The following is an 18496-nucleotide window of genomic DNA, read 5'->3' on the forward strand; positions in this document are numbered from 1 at the left end:
TTGTGTTATTACCCTTGTTGAAGGAATGACATCGATGTAGAGGCAAAAATGTCCGTACGTCGGTATCACTATGGACCCAAATTATCGTTTAGAAACTGTTGAATGCCTCTGCTGGTGGACTATTAGTCCCCGAGGGTATAACCAGCCCAGTAGCCAGTACTTCGGTACTGGCATGAACATACGGATTTTTTGTGTTATTAAAATTTGCTGTTACAAAATATTAGAAATTATTATAAATTAAGGAATGTATCTCCCTCATGCAAAGCTCTGATTCCTTTCACAGATTTGGTTATGCTTTTTGGACCTTTTGGATTATAGCTCTTCATCTTTTATATAAGCTTTGGATTTCAAATATTTTGGCCACGAGCATCACTGAAGAGACATGTATTGTCGAAATGCGCATCTGGTGCCAGAAAAATGGTACCGTTAATTTTATTACTACCACTGGGTCAATGCATCTGCTGGTGGACTATTAGTCCCCGAGGGTATCACCAGCCCAGTAGCCAGTACTTCGGTACTGGCATGAACATACGGATTTTTTGTGTTATTAAAATTTGCTGTTACAAAATATTATAAATTATTATAAATTAAGGAATGTATCTCCCTCATGCAAAGCTCTGATTCCTTTCACAGATTTGGCTATACTTTTTGGACCTATTGGATTATAGCTCTTCATCTTTTATATAAGCTTTGGATTTCAAATATTTTGGCCACGAGCATCTCTGAAGAGACATGTATTGTCGAAATGCGCATCTTGTGCAAGAAAATTGGTACCGTTAATTTTATTGAAATAAAGTTTTTCCTTGTTCGTGTGCTAAATTGTCACTCAAATACTTTCTATACAAGGATATTTTCATAGTGATTCATATTTGTGAAAGGTATTTAACCAATATGTATTTCTTAAATGATCAAATCGTCTGCATCGCATTCGATGTTTATGCACTTAAACGTACTAAATATTGACCTTGCCCTCACAATCAGTGACAATGTAAACATAGCAAATTTCGCATGTTAGGAAATATAATTATACCTTCTTTAAATGTTATTCAATCGTATTTGCGTTTACCAATATGCAAATAAAGAGAAGGTTTTAACCCCATCATTTCTTATGAATCTACATCACTGTCCCATGCTGATATGCGAGAACAGGTGCTCTCCTCAATTTGTGATCATTTGTGTTGGCGCCCTATTAAACTAAGTAATCTCTGCCCGAATGAAGATCGTACCATACAAATATTCGTCCCTATATCCTGTCTTGCTAGAATTTTACAACTTTCCAAAATACATCCTACTAACTTTGTCCTAATTAACACTTTCTTACAAGATGTTTTCAAGGGAATCAACATGAATGTACCTCTATGTATTATGAGGGTTGTCAAAAGTTATAACGAAAAAAAAAATTGCAGTATATACAACCCGTGACATGGTGTGACAATATATCAGCTACATTCCACTTTATATGTGTTGTCCCCTCATATAACCATTGTTCAAACCAATTAATAAAATATTGAATGTATCAAATAAATAGAAACAGTAGCTTAAAAAAAAATTAAAATATGAAAGAACATTTCCGACACCAACAAAAAGAGGGGATCTACTCCATAACGTATCTGTGATCTAAATTTTAAAATGTTTATAATCCCTATCGAGTTTTTTGAAACTTTTGCGTATTAATTGTCTTATAACAATAAATTTAAGAGCTATTTCGTCTTTTTTTAGCTGGTGCAACTGAGGCTAGATTGTCAGAAGATTCTGAAATGGCTTGTACAGGGTCCCAGGATTTATTTGAGTCGTCAGCTCCAGAATGCCAATCTGCCTCCGCACTGCAACCTCCAACACTTCCTTCACCTCAGTCACCATCAGTTATTGCAGGGTTTATTGGTAACCGAGGAGTACGAATTGTGATAAACCCAACTAGACCTGTGCTCAACAATGAATCCCATGCTGTCCCTTCAGCTGCTATAGCCACAAAGAAAAGAAAAGCAACAGCAGGAGATGTGCATGAGCTTCAGGTGAATATATAACAGTTAATTATGTCCGGTAGTATAACGTGTCCCCCATACTTTGTTGACAATACATGTACAGCTCTTTTTTTCATATATGTACTAGTAGTAATATTGAAAATTGATTCTTAAATTATTTTTTCCTTAACATCCAGGGACAAATGTTTCATGCATATTCAGGACAATTTTCCGGTTTATATACCATGTATACTGTCTACACATAAACAATATAGTGTACTCCCACAGAGTGTCACACTGGGATCAAAGACTTACATTCACCCTGTTTGTACGCTCCTCCCAATAAACCGAACAAATTCATATTTGGTCAGCAGATGAGTTGTGACATGTGAGCACTTTCAAATTAGTCCGATGTTGCTGGATGTTGACACATGAATGCTGAGTATCCTTTTTAGTAACTCTTTTTAACTGACACAGACAAAGTAATGTTCTCTTAAATGGCGTCCAAGCAAACATTCAAAAAGTCTATTAACAATAATTACCTTCATTGCAAAATACGACCTTCCTTTACATATTGTTGAAGTGTTTGGCCCTTTCCTCTTAATGAAGTTTCGTAATATTTTGTCATTGGGTTACTGTCTCCTTGGTGTATATTCCAAATCTATTTATATCAAATCATTTTGCTATGCTGATCGATTTTCTTGAAATGCATTGTGTTCATTCAGCTTACAGGAGCTTGTAATCTTTTTACAAATTAGTCATGTACAATTGTTGATTAATTCATATCATTAACATTTCTGTTTTGTTTAACAGGTTGTGTATTTTAGAGGTGAGATTGAAAAGCAGAAGGAAATGAAAAAGCTTGATTTACAGATAGAACTGCTAGAAAGAGTCAAGTCACCGGAGTACCAGCGAATGTCATTATCACAATGTCTTGAGGCACTTGGTTCTACTAACTAATATAAACTTAATTTGTTATCTTCTCATGTAATACTGATATAATGTTATTTTCAAAAGAAAAAAAAATATTATATATTTCACATAATTATATATTTGGATGAATTAAAGGAGGTCTTAACTATTAACCTGAATGATCTACATGTAACAGTTATCAATAAAACTTCCCGAAATTATTGAACAACACGGAATAGAATCAAGCACCTGATTTTATATCATGTTGAACTTGGTAGGGAAGACGGTTGCCAGTTTCTTTTCTTAGAGGAGTTTGTAATGGTTGTGGATGTTGATTGTGTCAATGTCCACCATGTTTATATCGAATACGTTTGTATATGAAGTGATGTGTAAAATGGGAACCAACTAGTTCGGACAAAAGAAAAGAGAAACTGTAATTGATCTGAGACATAAAAAGCATCGAAAGTCTACTCCTTCCTGTGTCACTAGTGTAAAGAGTATAAAATATAATAAACCGTCGTTGTTGGTGGCCATATATATGGTGACCTAAAGTTGCTAAAATCAAAGTATTTTGTACTTTGGTGAACAGTTGTTTCACTGGCAAGCACCCCACGTCTCCTTATTTTGAACATCATCAAAATAAAACATTGTTTCCATTTTTAAGATAAGATATTTTTATTCCAATTAAAGGGCCTATGAAGAGCAAAGTAATTTATTACAATAATTTTTATAATTGTTACAATAATGTTGACACAAATAATCAATAGGAAGTTAACTATTTCTTAGATCTACAGCCAGATCAGAGCCATATACATAAAAAAAGGCATAACACCATATCTATTATTAACAGGCAAATATTCTCAACGTCTTTAATAAAACATTATCTATACTATATTGATATTTTTTCTCAGCTTCAAATATTTATTAATATAAATAGCAATATTTTACAGTACCTCTAGGTTTTCTTGAATAAAAAGTCAATTAAATTTGGTACTTGTGCTTAACTTTTAAATTTTTTTCAACCTATTGAAATATTATCATAAAATTCTTTTCTTAAAGAGTTATACAGGGGACACTGACATATAAAATGTATTTCGTCTTCAACTTTAAGATGCATTTTTTACATAATCTTTGTGATTTAACTATCTAGGTTTTAGCATATCTATCCATTAGGACCATATAGTGTAATAAAACTAGTCTTTTATTGGTTAGGATCATGTGTCTATGAAAAAGTAAGAAAGCATATTAAAGTGTTTATAATATATATTTCAGTTGCTAAAAAATACTCTGGCAACGTGTTCTCTCGTGTTTCTTCCATCTTGCACTCCCAGAAAGGCTGACACTTGCACGGGCTGATCAAGTCGAACACTAGCACCGTCGTCATTCACCAACGGTTCATTTCTGGACAAGGCGATGTTATGCAACAATGCACATGCACCAAAAATCCTGCAGACTTTTTCTGGTCATTTAAGTTTCAAGTTATGTAGTGCAATAAATAATAAATGGAAAGGTGTCATGCATGCAGAAATATATCCTATTTTATATGTCTTGATATATAGATAATATGCAATAGTCATTTAAAATATCTTTTACTCAATGTTTTGACATTATAGTTCATTTTTTGTACTTGTATAACTGTTCTAGAAAAGTGAGCGCGGTGATACCAAATGCATATTCAAAATTCTAAATTGAAGACAAATTTACAACACTTGACAAAGATCCTTAAGGACAGCCTTTTGTTGATCAAGGCGTTTTTTCCCAATTTTATATATTCGGGTTGCAGTCTCACGGACGTTTAACAAACATCTCTCAGCCATTTTGGTGTAACCATTTCATGGACTTTATTTATGTATGAAATGCAATGTCAAATCTGTATTTACTTTACATATACATCAGAATGCAGGACATGAAATCGTCTTTTCAAAATACCAAAAGTCCTCTCTATACCGGATCTAGTACTGGCATGGCATCCGTTGAACCTTTGCTGGTGTCTCTCTGTTGGATTGGTAAATATAAACAAAACCAATTTATTTACATTAGATACAGACACAATATGCAAGATAAATTCGTATAGCATTACATTATGAACAGTCTCCTTGCCAACTTCCAAAGCAAGGTTATCGCCTTTCCAAACTTTCTAGAGGTCCTGATTTTATTGCCGAGTTTATGAGTTACGATCATTGCTTAGAAGTGGTCTCCTTACATTTTACTGGATACATTCAAATGAATTTGCACTAGAAACATTTTTAGCATCATATTGGATGAATATATTCTCATTACATCGCTCTTGGTACAATCGTATAGCAGTATACCATTACATACGTACATTCGTATAGCATTACATTGTACATTTATACATTTATATCATGACACCAGTACACTTACATGTATAGCATGACACTAGTACATTTATATCATGACACCAGTACATTTATATCATGACACTAGTACATTTATATCATGACACCAGCACATTTAAAGCATATAACTATAACAGTAATTGCACAAATCTTTATAATTACACTTAACAATACGCATATACACAATGCTAAGGCATAACACAGACAGTGATCTATGCAACGGGAAGTTATATAAAAAAAACTCCGTATTGTTTTATTTTTCTGAAATTCATATACGGGTTCATCTTTTGACCTTATTATAGCCATTCTCAAGATAATATGCATTTGCAGATTTCGTATGTTGTATTATTCGTACATGTGGAAATTCAAGAAATAATAGTACAAGAAAATATTTATTGAATCTCCAGCAAAGATTGATACCATGATAATGCCTTGTCGTGTAGTTTAAGAAAAGGGAAAGCTATCGGGAAAGGAAATTTTAAAGTAAAATTGTAGAATAACGTGCACGTGTGTGAACTTGACAAATAGAATGGGTTGTGTACGCAATACCTCGATTAGCGCCGGAAATGGTGAGAATGTTCAAAGGAGCGATCCCAATATGAAGGCACTGGCTATAGTTTTGTTTCTTTTTTTCATTCCGGCAATAAGTCTCCAATGTAACAATTTTTTTGTTTGTAATTGTTACATTTCCAAGTAACCGTAGCCAGTGCCTTCATATACTTTTAAGCATTTAACTGCACACCTACTCTTATTACTGTCATTATACTTTGAACAATGGATGAAGAGATTCCTATTACCAATTTTGTTTAGGATAAAAATTTAAACGAAACTGAAACAATATCAAGACACAAATTCCAAACAGCTATACAAACGCAGTTCTTAAAAAAAAATTTGATACATCGATCGAAAATTTGCCAACCGTAACTTAAAAACTGGGAACTTCTGTATGTACATGTATCCATGGAGGACGTAATTTCGTTCATCAAAAATGTGTAGGACTTAAACATGCTTGAAAAACCACTTACTGGATTTGTAGAAATTGTCATTGTAAATTTAAAAAAAAATACAGTAAAGAAATTGTATGTAATCAATGTATGTATTGTAAAGTTAAAATAAATATTCAACTTTTATTATTTAGTACATATTAGTAGTCCAATCGTACATTGCTGTTTTTCATGTAACAATAACGCAATGTAACCGTAGCCTCAATAATTATTGTTACATTCGTAATTAAACAGGTCGTTAACCAACCATGCATTCCGGCATTTAGTCTCCAATGTAACAATAATAATTTCATTATTGTTACATTTTCCATTTAACCGAAGCCAGGGCCTTCTTTAATTATGCAAGTACATTAACTAACCTGCTAAAAAAGAAGTCATACAAAATACTACACATTTATTCCTCAACAAATTTCATTAATGAAATTTTTTAAAACAAGAAAATTCGGATATAAACAAACATATTGCTATTACTATATGATTAAAAAAGAGAATTTGAAATCACAAAGAGTAAAAGAAATAAATGCAAAATCACACGGTATCACAGACAAGTCATATTAATTTAACTAGAGTTATGCCGCTTTGTACCGTGATTCGAAGTCCTTTCTCGTATAAAGCAAAATACAATGTTGCACATCGAAAACGTCCCTCATAGAGACCTAGGGTCTTTTGATTTAAGATCCTTGGTCCAAAAAAATGAAAATTAGGTCAAGGTCAAAGGTCAAGGTCAAATTCTAAATTTTGATTTTGGCTTATTTTCACTTATTTTCATTCACCTTATAAGATATCTACAAATTATTTTTACTAAATTGTTAGTTGGCACATGTCGAATCTTATAAATTTTGGTTGCAAGGGTGCGTAGACAATAAATGGGAGTTTTCGCCCCTCTTATATTTAGAATTATGCGTAAAGTGATTTTACTCATGAACCATACATAATACAGACCAAGGGTCTTTTGATTTGGGATCCTTGATTGATGACCTTGAAATTGAGAGGTCATAGGTTAATTGGACATTCTAGATTTTGACCTTTGCTTAAAATTCATATTTATACATCATTAAGCCATAGGAACTGACATTTTCAACTGAATTTTAATATTTTCATATCTAAATAGATCCTTATTGGTTGAAAGACCTTCAATTGTTCTCTGAACAATTGGTTTTTAATTTTTTTTTCTTCTTCCGCCTAATGTTTTTCCTTCGCTGTTTTTTTGTTTCACAAGATGTCGCTTAGATTTTTGGAATATGATATCGAACAGTTTATACACTTTTGAAACCAACTCTGCTTAACCGAATACTTTCCCAAAGAAGAGTTATCTCCCCGAACATTGTTTTCCTTGTTATCTCTAAGGCTTCGCAACCGTATAAGAAACCAATGAATTTATTTTTCCAAATTGCTCGTTATATCCTGAGGATGTTCTGTTTTATTTTGACCGAAGCCGTATATAGATTCCATATGAGAGGTATCCCCCCTTTTATGTTTAATATAAGAATATGCATTTCTAATTGATAAACTATAAGTGATAGAGACCTAGGGTCTTTTGATTTGAGATCCTTGGTTCAAAAAAATGAAAATAAGGTCAAGGTCAAAGGTCAAGGTCATATTATAAATTTTGATTTTGGCTTAATTTCACTTATTTTCAAAAGCCGTATGTCACGATCCAGATGTATTTTATAGAGTTATTCACATATTTATTTAGTCGAGCTTGTATATAGATAACGATTGTGAAATTGTCGTCATGATCAGAGAATTGCACTTGCAGTCTTTGCGCAGGACGCCTATTGTTCACGGTTTATTTTATACATAGTTTTAACATACGCTTTGATGTATATATGTACGTTTGGCCTAAGTTTGGTTCACCTGTGTTTAAACGCACACTGATTAGGCTTGGCCTATTTACACACCTGTTGACTATTTTTAAATAGTGGTCAATCGAGTTCTTCGGACAAGTTTGGCTATTTTTAAACAGTGGTCAGATGATTTCTTTGGACACGTTGTCATTTCATTTCTGCTTGGGATTTTCGTGTGGAAGGATGCCACACTCGTTAGAGCATTTCATATTTGTTAGCTAAATTTAACCTACAATGGTTCTACTGTATATAGTGCATCAATTCCGAGGTAAGTGTTTTATTCTTACATATATTTATATATACTTTTCTGTATGTTACTTTGTTTATCAAATTTCCGAAACTTTCAGACTTCTGCAGATAATTTTCCATTATGTAAATTGTATAATTTAGAATATTTTGTAAACGGATTTAAAGATATGAAAACAATGTTTTATATTCAGATATTTGCGGTTTTACTAGTGAACAAGAACAAGATTGTTAATTACGGGTACATATTGAATGTACGTGATATTTATGTGTACAAGGTTCCGAATTTCCTTATGTACGTGAAACTATCATGCAAGGTTATGATATTTATTACAGTATGACACATTTTGCTACATATAAAATGTATGTGTATATTTATCTATGTAAATTAATAGAATATATATGTTCATTTTATGAACGTGAGATTATAGAGTTCATGTTTATGTTGCATGAACGTGCAAGTAAAAAGCATATCTAAATTGATAATCGTACTAAAGAGTTTGTACAATTATATTATTACCAGGTTCCAGCCTGCACCAGAGTAATACAATGCTGCGGTGTTAAGGAGTGGTCATACAGATTGAACGCAATCATACATGATAATTCATCAAACAACATATCTACATATTTTAGTGGAACTGTCGTGCACGATACCATAACTGTCATAACGATACCATAACCGTCATAACGATTTAAAGGGAAGTAATCTGGATATACAATACAAACTACTGAAGCTGCTGGACTATTTATTTGGACTTTAATATTTATAATAATTTGATGTATTTTTCTTCTTAATTGTTTATTTTTTTTGTTTGTTTATTAAATAATTTATTTATTCTAATCGTTGATTCTTTGGTCAATATTGTAAAATAGCACTGAAAGACTTCTCCATCCGTCCGTCTGTGACAATTGGTGTCAGAAGTGGGATAAGTCTGAAGTGTTTTTTCTTATACATTTTGAAGTTAAATTTATATTTTCTATAGAAGAATTATTTTTTTTATATACATTGAATATACATTTATAACGTGTAGTAAAGCTTACTATTGTATTTTTCAGAAACTGTAATGTCGACAGAAACCTGATAGTTTGGAACCTCAGAATTTGTAAAATTTCTACACTACAGTGCCTCGGGGTTGTTGCACGCTGCAAGTACAAACAGTAGATTTAATGTAGGTATTGTTATTTAGAGTAGATTTAGACTAAGGCGATTGTTTATTTTGTGTTGTGATTGACACTTGTGGACCAGGCTATGGTCAACTGTGATACTAAAGCGTAGTGTTACGAGAGATATATATGTGATATATTGAGCATTGTCCTTGGTCTAGTTTATTGTTACATAGCAAGTCATATTAGCAGGAAATAATCATGGAGGGTCTTAAAGAGTTAAGACAGTATGGTGAGTCATTGGGGTTAGCCAATGAAGATTTAATTAGGTTAATTGAGTCACAACAGGCGAAACAACGCGATGATAGACGTTTTGAAAGAGAAAGAGAAAAAGAAGAATGGGAAGTTGAAAAGGTAAGATTAGAACATGAGTTGGAATTGAAAAGGCTAGATAATACTCGTTTATTTGAAACGGAAAAACACAGGGAAGAAAAAGGTAATGTTAACCCCTCAAAGGTACCTAAACTACCCCCTTTTGAGGAAGGTACTGATGATATGGATGCATATTTGCGTCGTTATGAAAGGTATGCTATATCGCAAAAATGGGACAAATCAATATGGGCCACTCATTTGAGTGCACTTCTTAAAGGTAATGCATTAAATGTGTACGCTTTGATGCCCTCAGATCAAGCATTAAATTATGATGCTCTTAAGACATGTTTGTTGAAGAGGTATAACATGACTGAAGATGGCTTTAAGCAGAAGTTCAGATCTTGTCGTCCAGAGTTTGGTGAAACGTTTCAACAGTTTTCTGTTCGTTTGGGTAGTTATTTTAGTAGGTGGATTGATATGTCTAATGTTGTGAAGACGTTTGATGGACTTTATGATCTTATGTTAAGAGATCAGTTTTTACACATATGTAATAACGAGGTAATGTTATTTCTGAAAGAGAGAGTACCGAAGTCCATAGATGATATGACTCGGTATGCTGATCAATTTAAGGAGGCAAGGCGAGTAAATATAGTTTCACTTACAAATCAGACTCAAAAAGGTAAGTCACAGCCGTCTCAAAAACCCAACAATGCACGGAACCAAGAACCGCCAAAGCAAAGTGACAGAGATAGAAATAGACATACAGGAGGTTATGGCGGTGGAAACAGGTTTGATAGAAAGTGCTTTAAGTGCAACAAATCAGATCACTTGATATCGAACTGTCCATTATTGAAAAACAAGGTTGGTAATGTACAAAATAGTGGTTCACGGGGGAAGGAAACTCCAATCTGCGGGAATGTTATTACTCTTACTGATAGCATTATTACTACACAGGTAAGTAATCTTACAATACCTGAACAGTGTGAAAAGAAACCAATCAAAATGCCTGTAGCTAAAGGTAAGTTAGGTAACCGTGTTGTGACAGTACTTCGCGATACAGGATGTAATGGAGTTGTTATAAAGAAAAGTCTTGTAAGTATAGATTGTTTTCTAGACGATTATCAGACATGTGTATTAGCTGATGGATCGAGTGTTAAAGTACCTATAGCTATAATTACTATAGACAGTCCTTATTATCAAGGTGAAGTAAAAGCATGGTGTATGGAACAACCATTATATGATGTTATTATAGGAAACATAGATGGTGCTAGGGAGCCTTATGATCCCGATATATCTCCGACGGTAAGTGTAGTAACTCGACAGCAAGCGAAGAAGAGAGATAATCCATATCCGAAATTAAAAGTTCCAGGAAGTATTAAGGATGTTAGTCTAGAGGACATTGAGCATGAACAGCAGTCTGATGCAAGTTTGTCGAAGCTTAGACAGTATGTAGCTGAAGGCAGAAACTTTGAGAAGACCAATGGTACAAAGGTAAATTACATATTGAAAAAGAAACTTATGTATAGAGAATTTATGTCGCCGAAAGTAGAAAATGGTAAGTTATTCCGTCAATTGGTCGTTCCTGAAGTTTATAGAAGCGATGTCATGAAATTAGCACACGAGTCATTGATGGCGGGACATATGGCTACACGACGTACAGTTTATCGTGTATTATCAGAGTTTTACTGGCCAGGAGTTGAATCCGATGTTAAGCGGTATTGCCAATCCTGTGATATTTGCCAACGCACTGTACCAAAAGGTAAGCAAGTTAGAGCTCCTTTGGGTAAAACCCCTATCATAGATGTACCTTTTCGCAGAGTAGCTGTAGATATAGTTGGACCTTTAGTACCAGTGACTGATAAAGGAAATCGGTATATACTAACACTTGTTGATTACGCTACAAGGTATCAAGAAGGAGTAGCGTTACCATCTATCGAGACAGAAAGGGTAGCGGAAGCATTGATTGATATATTTTGTCGGGTAGGTTTTCCAAGAGAGATGTTGACAGATATGGGCGCACAATTTACTTCCAATTTAATGTCTGAGGTAAGTAGACTGATTTCACTTCGGCAGCTTACTACCACACCGTATCATCCTATGTGTAACGGACTCGTTGAAAGGTTTAACGGTACGATGAAGCTGATGTTGAAGCGACTATGTGCAGAGCGTCCGCGAGATTGGGATAAGTATTTAGGACCAGCATTATTTGCCTACAGAGAAGTACCTCAGGAGAGTGTTTTATTTTCCCCATTTGAATTGGTATATGGTTGGCCAGTCAGAGGTCCAATGACAATTCTTAAAGAATTGTGGACTAGAGAAATTACTGATCCTGAAGTGAGGTCCACATACGAGTATGTTATCAATTTACGAGAAAGATTGGAGTCGACTTGTGAATTGGTTAAACAAAACTTGGAGAAAGCTTCACGTAAACAGTCACGTATATATAACAGAAAGTCACGTTCAAGAAAGATGAAGGTAGGTCAAAAGGTATTGGTGCTACTACCCACTAAAGCAAATAAGTTGCTGATGCATTGGAAAGGACCATTCTCTATAGTAGAAAAGATCAGTGACCTTGATTACAGAATTGATATGAGAGGAAAACTTAAAATGTTTCATGTCAACATGCTGAAACTGTATGTTGAACGTGAGCAAACTAACGTGTGCGTTACTGCACCAGATCACAAGGTAGGTTTTGTTGCTACAGTATCAGTTATAGATCTCGAAAATGAAGATACAGACGATGTAGACAATTACGAAAGTGAGTTAATCGAAACGCCCGTTGCAGTTGCTAAGGAGACATTACGAGATGTTCATATCAACGAAGCTTTAAAAGCAAATGAAACAGTTAAGGTACAGTGTTTACTAGATAAGTTCTCACACGTGTTAACAGATATTCCAGGTAGGACAAATGTACTACAGCACGATATCAAGTTGACTTCTGATGATCCTGTTCGATTTAAACCTTATCCCATACCATATGCTATGCTAGACACGGTAAATAAGGAAGTCGATAAGATGTTAGTAATGGATATCATTGAGCGATCAGATAGTCCTTATTCAAGTCCATTTGTGATTGTGAAGAAGAAAGATCAGAGTAATCGGTTTTGTATAGATTTTAGAGGTTTAAATAGTATTACAATTTTCGACGCAGAAACGATGGGTAATATAGAAGAGATGTTTTCAAAGTTGTCTGGTTATCAGTTTATATCTAAAATTGACTTAACCAAGGGATATTGGCAAATTAGTCTTGTGGATGCTGCAAAACCCAAAACAGCATTCCAAACACCTAGAGGATTGTTCCAATTCAAGGTTCTGCCATTTGGCTTAGTCAATAGTGGTGCTACTTTTGTACGTTGTATGAGAAAAGTTTTAGAAGGGTTGGAAAACGTTGATAACTTTGTTGACGATATTATTGTGTACACACGTTCTTTTAATCACCATATGGAGGTTTTGGAGAGTGTATTTGAGAGGTTGGCATCTGCTAATTTGTCAGCAAGACCCTCAAAGTGTTATATAGCGTATAGCAGTCTTGAAGTTTTAGGTCACATTGTCGGAACAGATCGCCTTTCACCAAATCCAGATAAAATTGAGGTAATCAAAAATGCTCATAGGCCTACAATCAAGAAACAAGTTAGAAGTTTCATTGGCATGGCTGAATTTTACAGAAAGTTTGTTCCCAATTTCTCAGATATAGCAAGTCCGCTTACTGATCTGACGAAAAAGGGACAACCAAATCAGGTATGTTGGGAAGCTATTCATGAAAGAGCATTTTCAAGTTTGAAGAATGCATTAGTAAAAGCTCCTGTTTTAAAGTTGCCGAACTTTTCTCAGGTATTTATCCTTCAAACTGATGCTTCTGATAATGGAATAGGCGCTATACTGCTACAGGATGAAGATAATATTAGATTGCCTGTATCGTACGCTAGTAAAAAACTGAAAGCTAGTGAACGAAATTACTCCACTATCGAGAAAGAATGCCTAGCCATTGTATGGGCAATCAGCAAATTTCAAAGGTATTTATATGGTAAACAGTTTATATTAGAGACCGACCATCAACCTTTGATATATTTGCAAAAGTCTAAAATTGCAAATGCACGATTGATGAGATGGTCACTCTTGTTACAGCCGTATAGGTTCAGGATTGTTGCCATCAAAGGAAAGGACAACGTTGGAGCAGATTTTTTGAGTCGTATATAGGATCGTGGAGATAAATGAAAGTAAGAATACTTTCTCAAATTTGGGAGGTGATGTCACGATCCAGATGTATTTTATAGAGTTATTCACATATTTATTTAGTCGAGCTTGTATATAGATAACGATTGTGAAATTGTCGTCATGATCAGAGAATTGCACTTGCAGTCTTTGCGCAGGACGCCTATTGTTCACGGTTTATTTTATACATAGTTTTAACATACGCTTTGATGTATATATGTACGTTTGGCCCAAGTTTGGTTCACCTGTGTTTAAACGCACACTGATTAGGCTTGGCCTATTTACACACCTGTTGACTATTTTTAAATAGTGGTCAATCGAGTTCTTCGGACAAGTTTGGCTATTTTTAAACAGTGGTCAGATGATTTCTTTGGACACGTTGTCATTTCATTTCTGCTTGGGATTTTCGTGTGGAAGGATGCCACACTCGTTAGAGCATTTCATATTTGTTAGCTAAATTTAACCTACAATGGTTCTACTGTATATAGTGCATCAATTCCGAGGTAAGTGTTTTATTCTTACATATATTTATATATACTTTTCTGTATGTTACTTTGTTTATCAAATTTCCGAAACTTTCAGACTTCTGCAGATAATTTTCCATTATGTAAATTGTATAATTTAGAATATTTTGTAAACGGATTTAAAGATATGAAAACAATGTTTTATATTCAGATATTTGCGGTTTTACTAGTGAACAAGAACAAGATTGTTAATTACGGGTACATATTGAATGTACGTGATATTTATGTGTACAAGGTTCCGAATTTCCTTATGTACGTGAAACTATCATGCAAGGTTATGATATTTATTACAGTATGACACATTTTGCTACATATAAAATGTATGTGTATATTTATCTATGTAAATTAATAGAATATATATGTTCATTTTATGAACGTGAGATTATAGAGTTCATGTTTATGTTGCATGAACGTGCAAGTAAAAAGCATATCTAAATTGATAATCGTACTAAAGAGTTTGTACAATTATATTATTACCAGGTTCCAGCCTGCACCAGAGTAATACAATGCTGCGGTGTTAAGGAGTGGTCATACAGATTGAACGCAATCATACATGATAATTCATCAAACAACATATCTACATATTTTAGTGGAACTGTCGTGCACGATACCATAACTGTCATAACGATACCATAACCGTCATAACGATATAAAGGGAAGTAATCTGGATATACAATACAAACTACTGAAGCTGCTGGACTATTTATTTGGACTTTATATATTTATAATAATTTGATGTATTTTTCTTCTTAATTGTTTATTTTTTTGTTTGTTTATTAAATAATTTATTTATTCTAATCGTTGATTCTTTGGTCAATATTGTAAAATAGCACTGAAAGACTTCTCCATCCGTCCGTCTGTGACACCGTATAACTTATCAACAAATTATTTTTACTAAATTGTTAGTTGCGACATGTCGTAACACGTAAATTTTAGTCGAAAGAGTACGTAGACATTTGATGACAGTTTTGCCCCCTTTTATATCTAATATTTGTTGTTAGGTAATACAACTCATTAACAATATATTGTAGAGGCCTAGAGTCTTTTGATTTGAGGTCCTTGGTTGATGACCTCGAAATTGAGCTCAAGGTCATAGGTAAATGTAACGTTCTAGATTTTGACCTTTGCTTTTACCTCATATGTATACATGTTTAAGACATGGGACTTTTTAAATTAGGTTGCAAGCAATGTGATCTAGAAAAAGACAACCGGAAGTGAACTTTTGTAAACCGGAAGTAGCTATATTTTATACTTAATTAATGAAAAAGTATATAGAACCATATATTTTTGGAATCAGTGCTAAGTAAACAATAAAAAATTACCGGAAGTAACATATTTTAAACCGGAAGTAAAAAATGGTCTCCCTAATTTATATCTTTTTGTATAGAAACCATATATTTTTGGAATAAGCGTTCAATAAGCTGTCATTTGACTCTAAAATAGACATTTAAAATCAAATTTTAATATTTTCATATAAAAAGGGTCTTTACTGGTGGAAAGACCATCAATGGTTCTCCGAACAATTGGTTTTTAATTATTTTTATGGCACCCTCAACGGAGTTGGGGTGACATCTTGTTATTGTTCGTTTCTTTTTTTTCTTTTTATTATTATGGCACCCTCAACGGAGTTGGGGTGACGTATTGTTATTCTACGTTTCTTTTTTTATGTCACCCGATCGACAATGTCGGGTGACATATTGTTATTCCTCCGTTTCTTTGTTATTATGTCACCCGATCGACAATGTCGGGTGACATATTGCTTTTCCTCTGTTTCTTTGTTATTATGTCACCCGATCGACAATGTCGGGTGACATATTGCTATTCCTCTGTTTCTTTTTCACTATTATTATTATTATGTCACCCGATCGACAATGTCGGGTGACATATTGCTATTCCTCTGTTTCTTTTTCACTATTATTATGTCACCCGATCGACAATGTCGGGTGACATATTGCTTTTCCTCTGTTTCTTTTTCCCTATTATTAAGTCTTTCCACTTTTCTGTGGAAAGACTTATTGTTTTTCTTCTGATTATTATTATTATTATTATTTTTTTTTTCCGCCAAATTTTGTTCTTGCGATAAATGTTTGTTTCGCAATATGTCGCTTAGATATTTCTCATATGGTATCGTATAGTTTATGCGCTTTTAAATTTTACCCTGCTAAGCCGAACCATTTTCTTTGTAAGAGTTATCTCCCTATTCACTGTTTATCATCTGTGTGCATCTCCTTCGTAACAAAAAAAGATAGCGACAAAATTCTTTTTACAAATTGTTCGTTACATCCTCAGTAATTTTTGGCGCATTTGGATCGAAGCGATTCGATGAAATTTTATAGGAGTTATCTACCTTTACAAAATAAATTTGTCGGTATGTTTAGTTAACTCATAAACTGTTAACCGTATAACCCTGGAATGTTTTTATTTGAGTCCAATGGGTCCCAACTTAGAAAATGAGGTCAAGGTCAAAGGTCAAGGTCAAGTTCTAAATTGTGACTTTTGCTTGTTTTTGCATTTTCTCCGACACTTTGAGAGATACACATAAAAGAACAAGTGCAAAATGTCAGCTTTATTGTAATGAAGATATGTTACATTTAGTCTTATACAATTAAATGGCATCTTATAGGAGTTGGTGCCCCTGAAATGTCTTGATATGAAGTTATTTGATTATAACTTCAATTAAGTTCATTATAAAGACATTTGACCTCATACAAAAGGTTAAGTGACTAATGACCTTGAAAAATGGCTACCGGAAGTGACCTTTAGAAAACCGGAAGTAGCTATTTTTGCAATTTCTTTCACCTAAAAGTACCCAGAATCCATATATTTTGTCATATAGATACATGAACAGATTACTGAAGACTAAAAATGACTTCCAACAAACCGGAAGTGGCCAATTATCTCCCATTCTACATACAAAAGTATATAGAAACTATATATTTTTGGAATCAGTGTGAAAGAAGCTATCATATGAGACCGGATGTGACATTAATTTCACCGGAAGTAGCATATTATCTCCCTTATATCACTCAAAAATATAATTAAACCATCATTTATCGCATCAGTATAAAGAAACTACCTTCTTATCCAAATTACTTTAGTTTGGAAAGACTTTCAATTGTTCTCTGAACAATTGGTTTTTAATTATTATTATTTTTCTTCCACCTAATTTTGTCCGCTCGCTTTCTCAGGGCCAAAGGAACCAATCTGAATGATGGTGCATTATAACAAGGGACCCTGACTTTCCTGTTGCTTTTTAATATTGGCACTAAAAAAATGGCTGCCATCACCATGGAAACGGAAAAATGGTGAAAAAATATAATTTTGGAGTTAGGTGAATTGTTTGAGAATGCTTAACCTTAAAATCTTTAGATTTTAATACAATGTAGGTGCCCACTATATACTGCTTTGGGATGATTTTGGCAATCATTGGAACTGCTATGTTGCCATGGATACTACACCAAAAATTTCAAAAAAATGAAAATGCTCCAAATTTTTTGAAATTCTAGCATAACGATGAGCAACTTTGGTAGATGTGGAATTTGGCGTTGGAATTTCCAAAATGTCTGCCGTTTCCATGGAAACAATGCAAAAAGGTCAAAATGCTCCAAAAACTTCCTGGTTTGGTGAATAACTTTGGTATGCTTGAACTTAAAATCATCAAATTTTTATACCATATAGTTGTCCACTATATACAGGTTTTGAATGATTATGACAATCATTGGAACTACTCTGTTACCATAGATACAGGATCAAATATTTCAAAAATTTCAAAATGCTCCTAAATTGATCAAACTTAATGTGATTGTTGACTGCCAAGTCTGGATGAGACTTTTGACTTTGAAATTTCCAAAATGGCCACCGTTGCCATGGAAACTGCAAAAAAGTAAAAAATTCTCAAAATGCTTTGAACTTAATAAAACTTGATATTATTGTTAACTGACAAGTAATGATGAG

At 33.8% G+C, this 18496-nt stretch overlaps 1 protein-coding gene across 3 annotated transcripts; it reads left to right on the forward strand.

The window, feature by feature from the left end:
• Positions 1–7892: 7892 nt before the first annotated feature.
• Positions 7893–15275, forward strand: LOC143052361 (uncharacterized). 3 transcript variants are annotated; one of them, XR_012971097.1, is made up of 3 exons: positions 7893–8352; positions 8854–9499; positions 15023–15152. XR_012971097.1 is itself a non-coding variant. In XM_076225371.1 (2 exons), the coding sequence occupies exons 1-2, from the start codon at positions 9696–9698 to the stop codon at positions 15176–15178; spliced, it is 1359 nt and encodes a 452-aa protein (XP_076081486.1). In that variant the 5' UTR covers positions 9526–9695; the 3' UTR covers positions 15179–15275. The 3 variants fall into 3 exon arrangements, 1 of the variants encoding a protein (XP_076081486.1); XM_076225371.1 differs by lacking the exons at positions 7893–8352; positions 8854–9499 and adding an exon at positions 9526–10898 and having other exon boundaries at positions 15023–15275; XR_012971096.1 differs by lacking the exons at positions 7893–8352; positions 8854–9499 and adding an exon at positions 14237–14521 and having other exon boundaries at positions 15023–15159.
• The last annotated feature ends 3221 nt before the right edge of the window (positions 15276–18496 follow it).

This window comes from Mytilus galloprovincialis, chromosome 11, assembly GCF_965363235.1.
Source record: "Mytilus galloprovincialis chromosome 11, xbMytGall1.hap1.1, whole genome shotgun sequence".
In the NCBI taxonomy this organism is placed as follows: domain Eukaryota; kingdom Metazoa; phylum Mollusca; class Bivalvia; order Mytilida; family Mytilidae; genus Mytilus; species Mytilus galloprovincialis.

Excerpts from the sequence above, each read along its gene's own strand:
- LOC143052361 (XM_076225371.1), top strand. The coding sequence starts at position 9,696 with ATGGAGGGTCTTAAAGAGTTAAGACAGTATGGTGAGTCATTGGGGTTA. Across the intron at positions 10,899-15,022 it reads TTGTTATAAAGAAAAGTCTT|GTTCCAGCCTGCACCAGAGT; the intron begins GTAAGTATAGAT and ends TATTATTACCAG.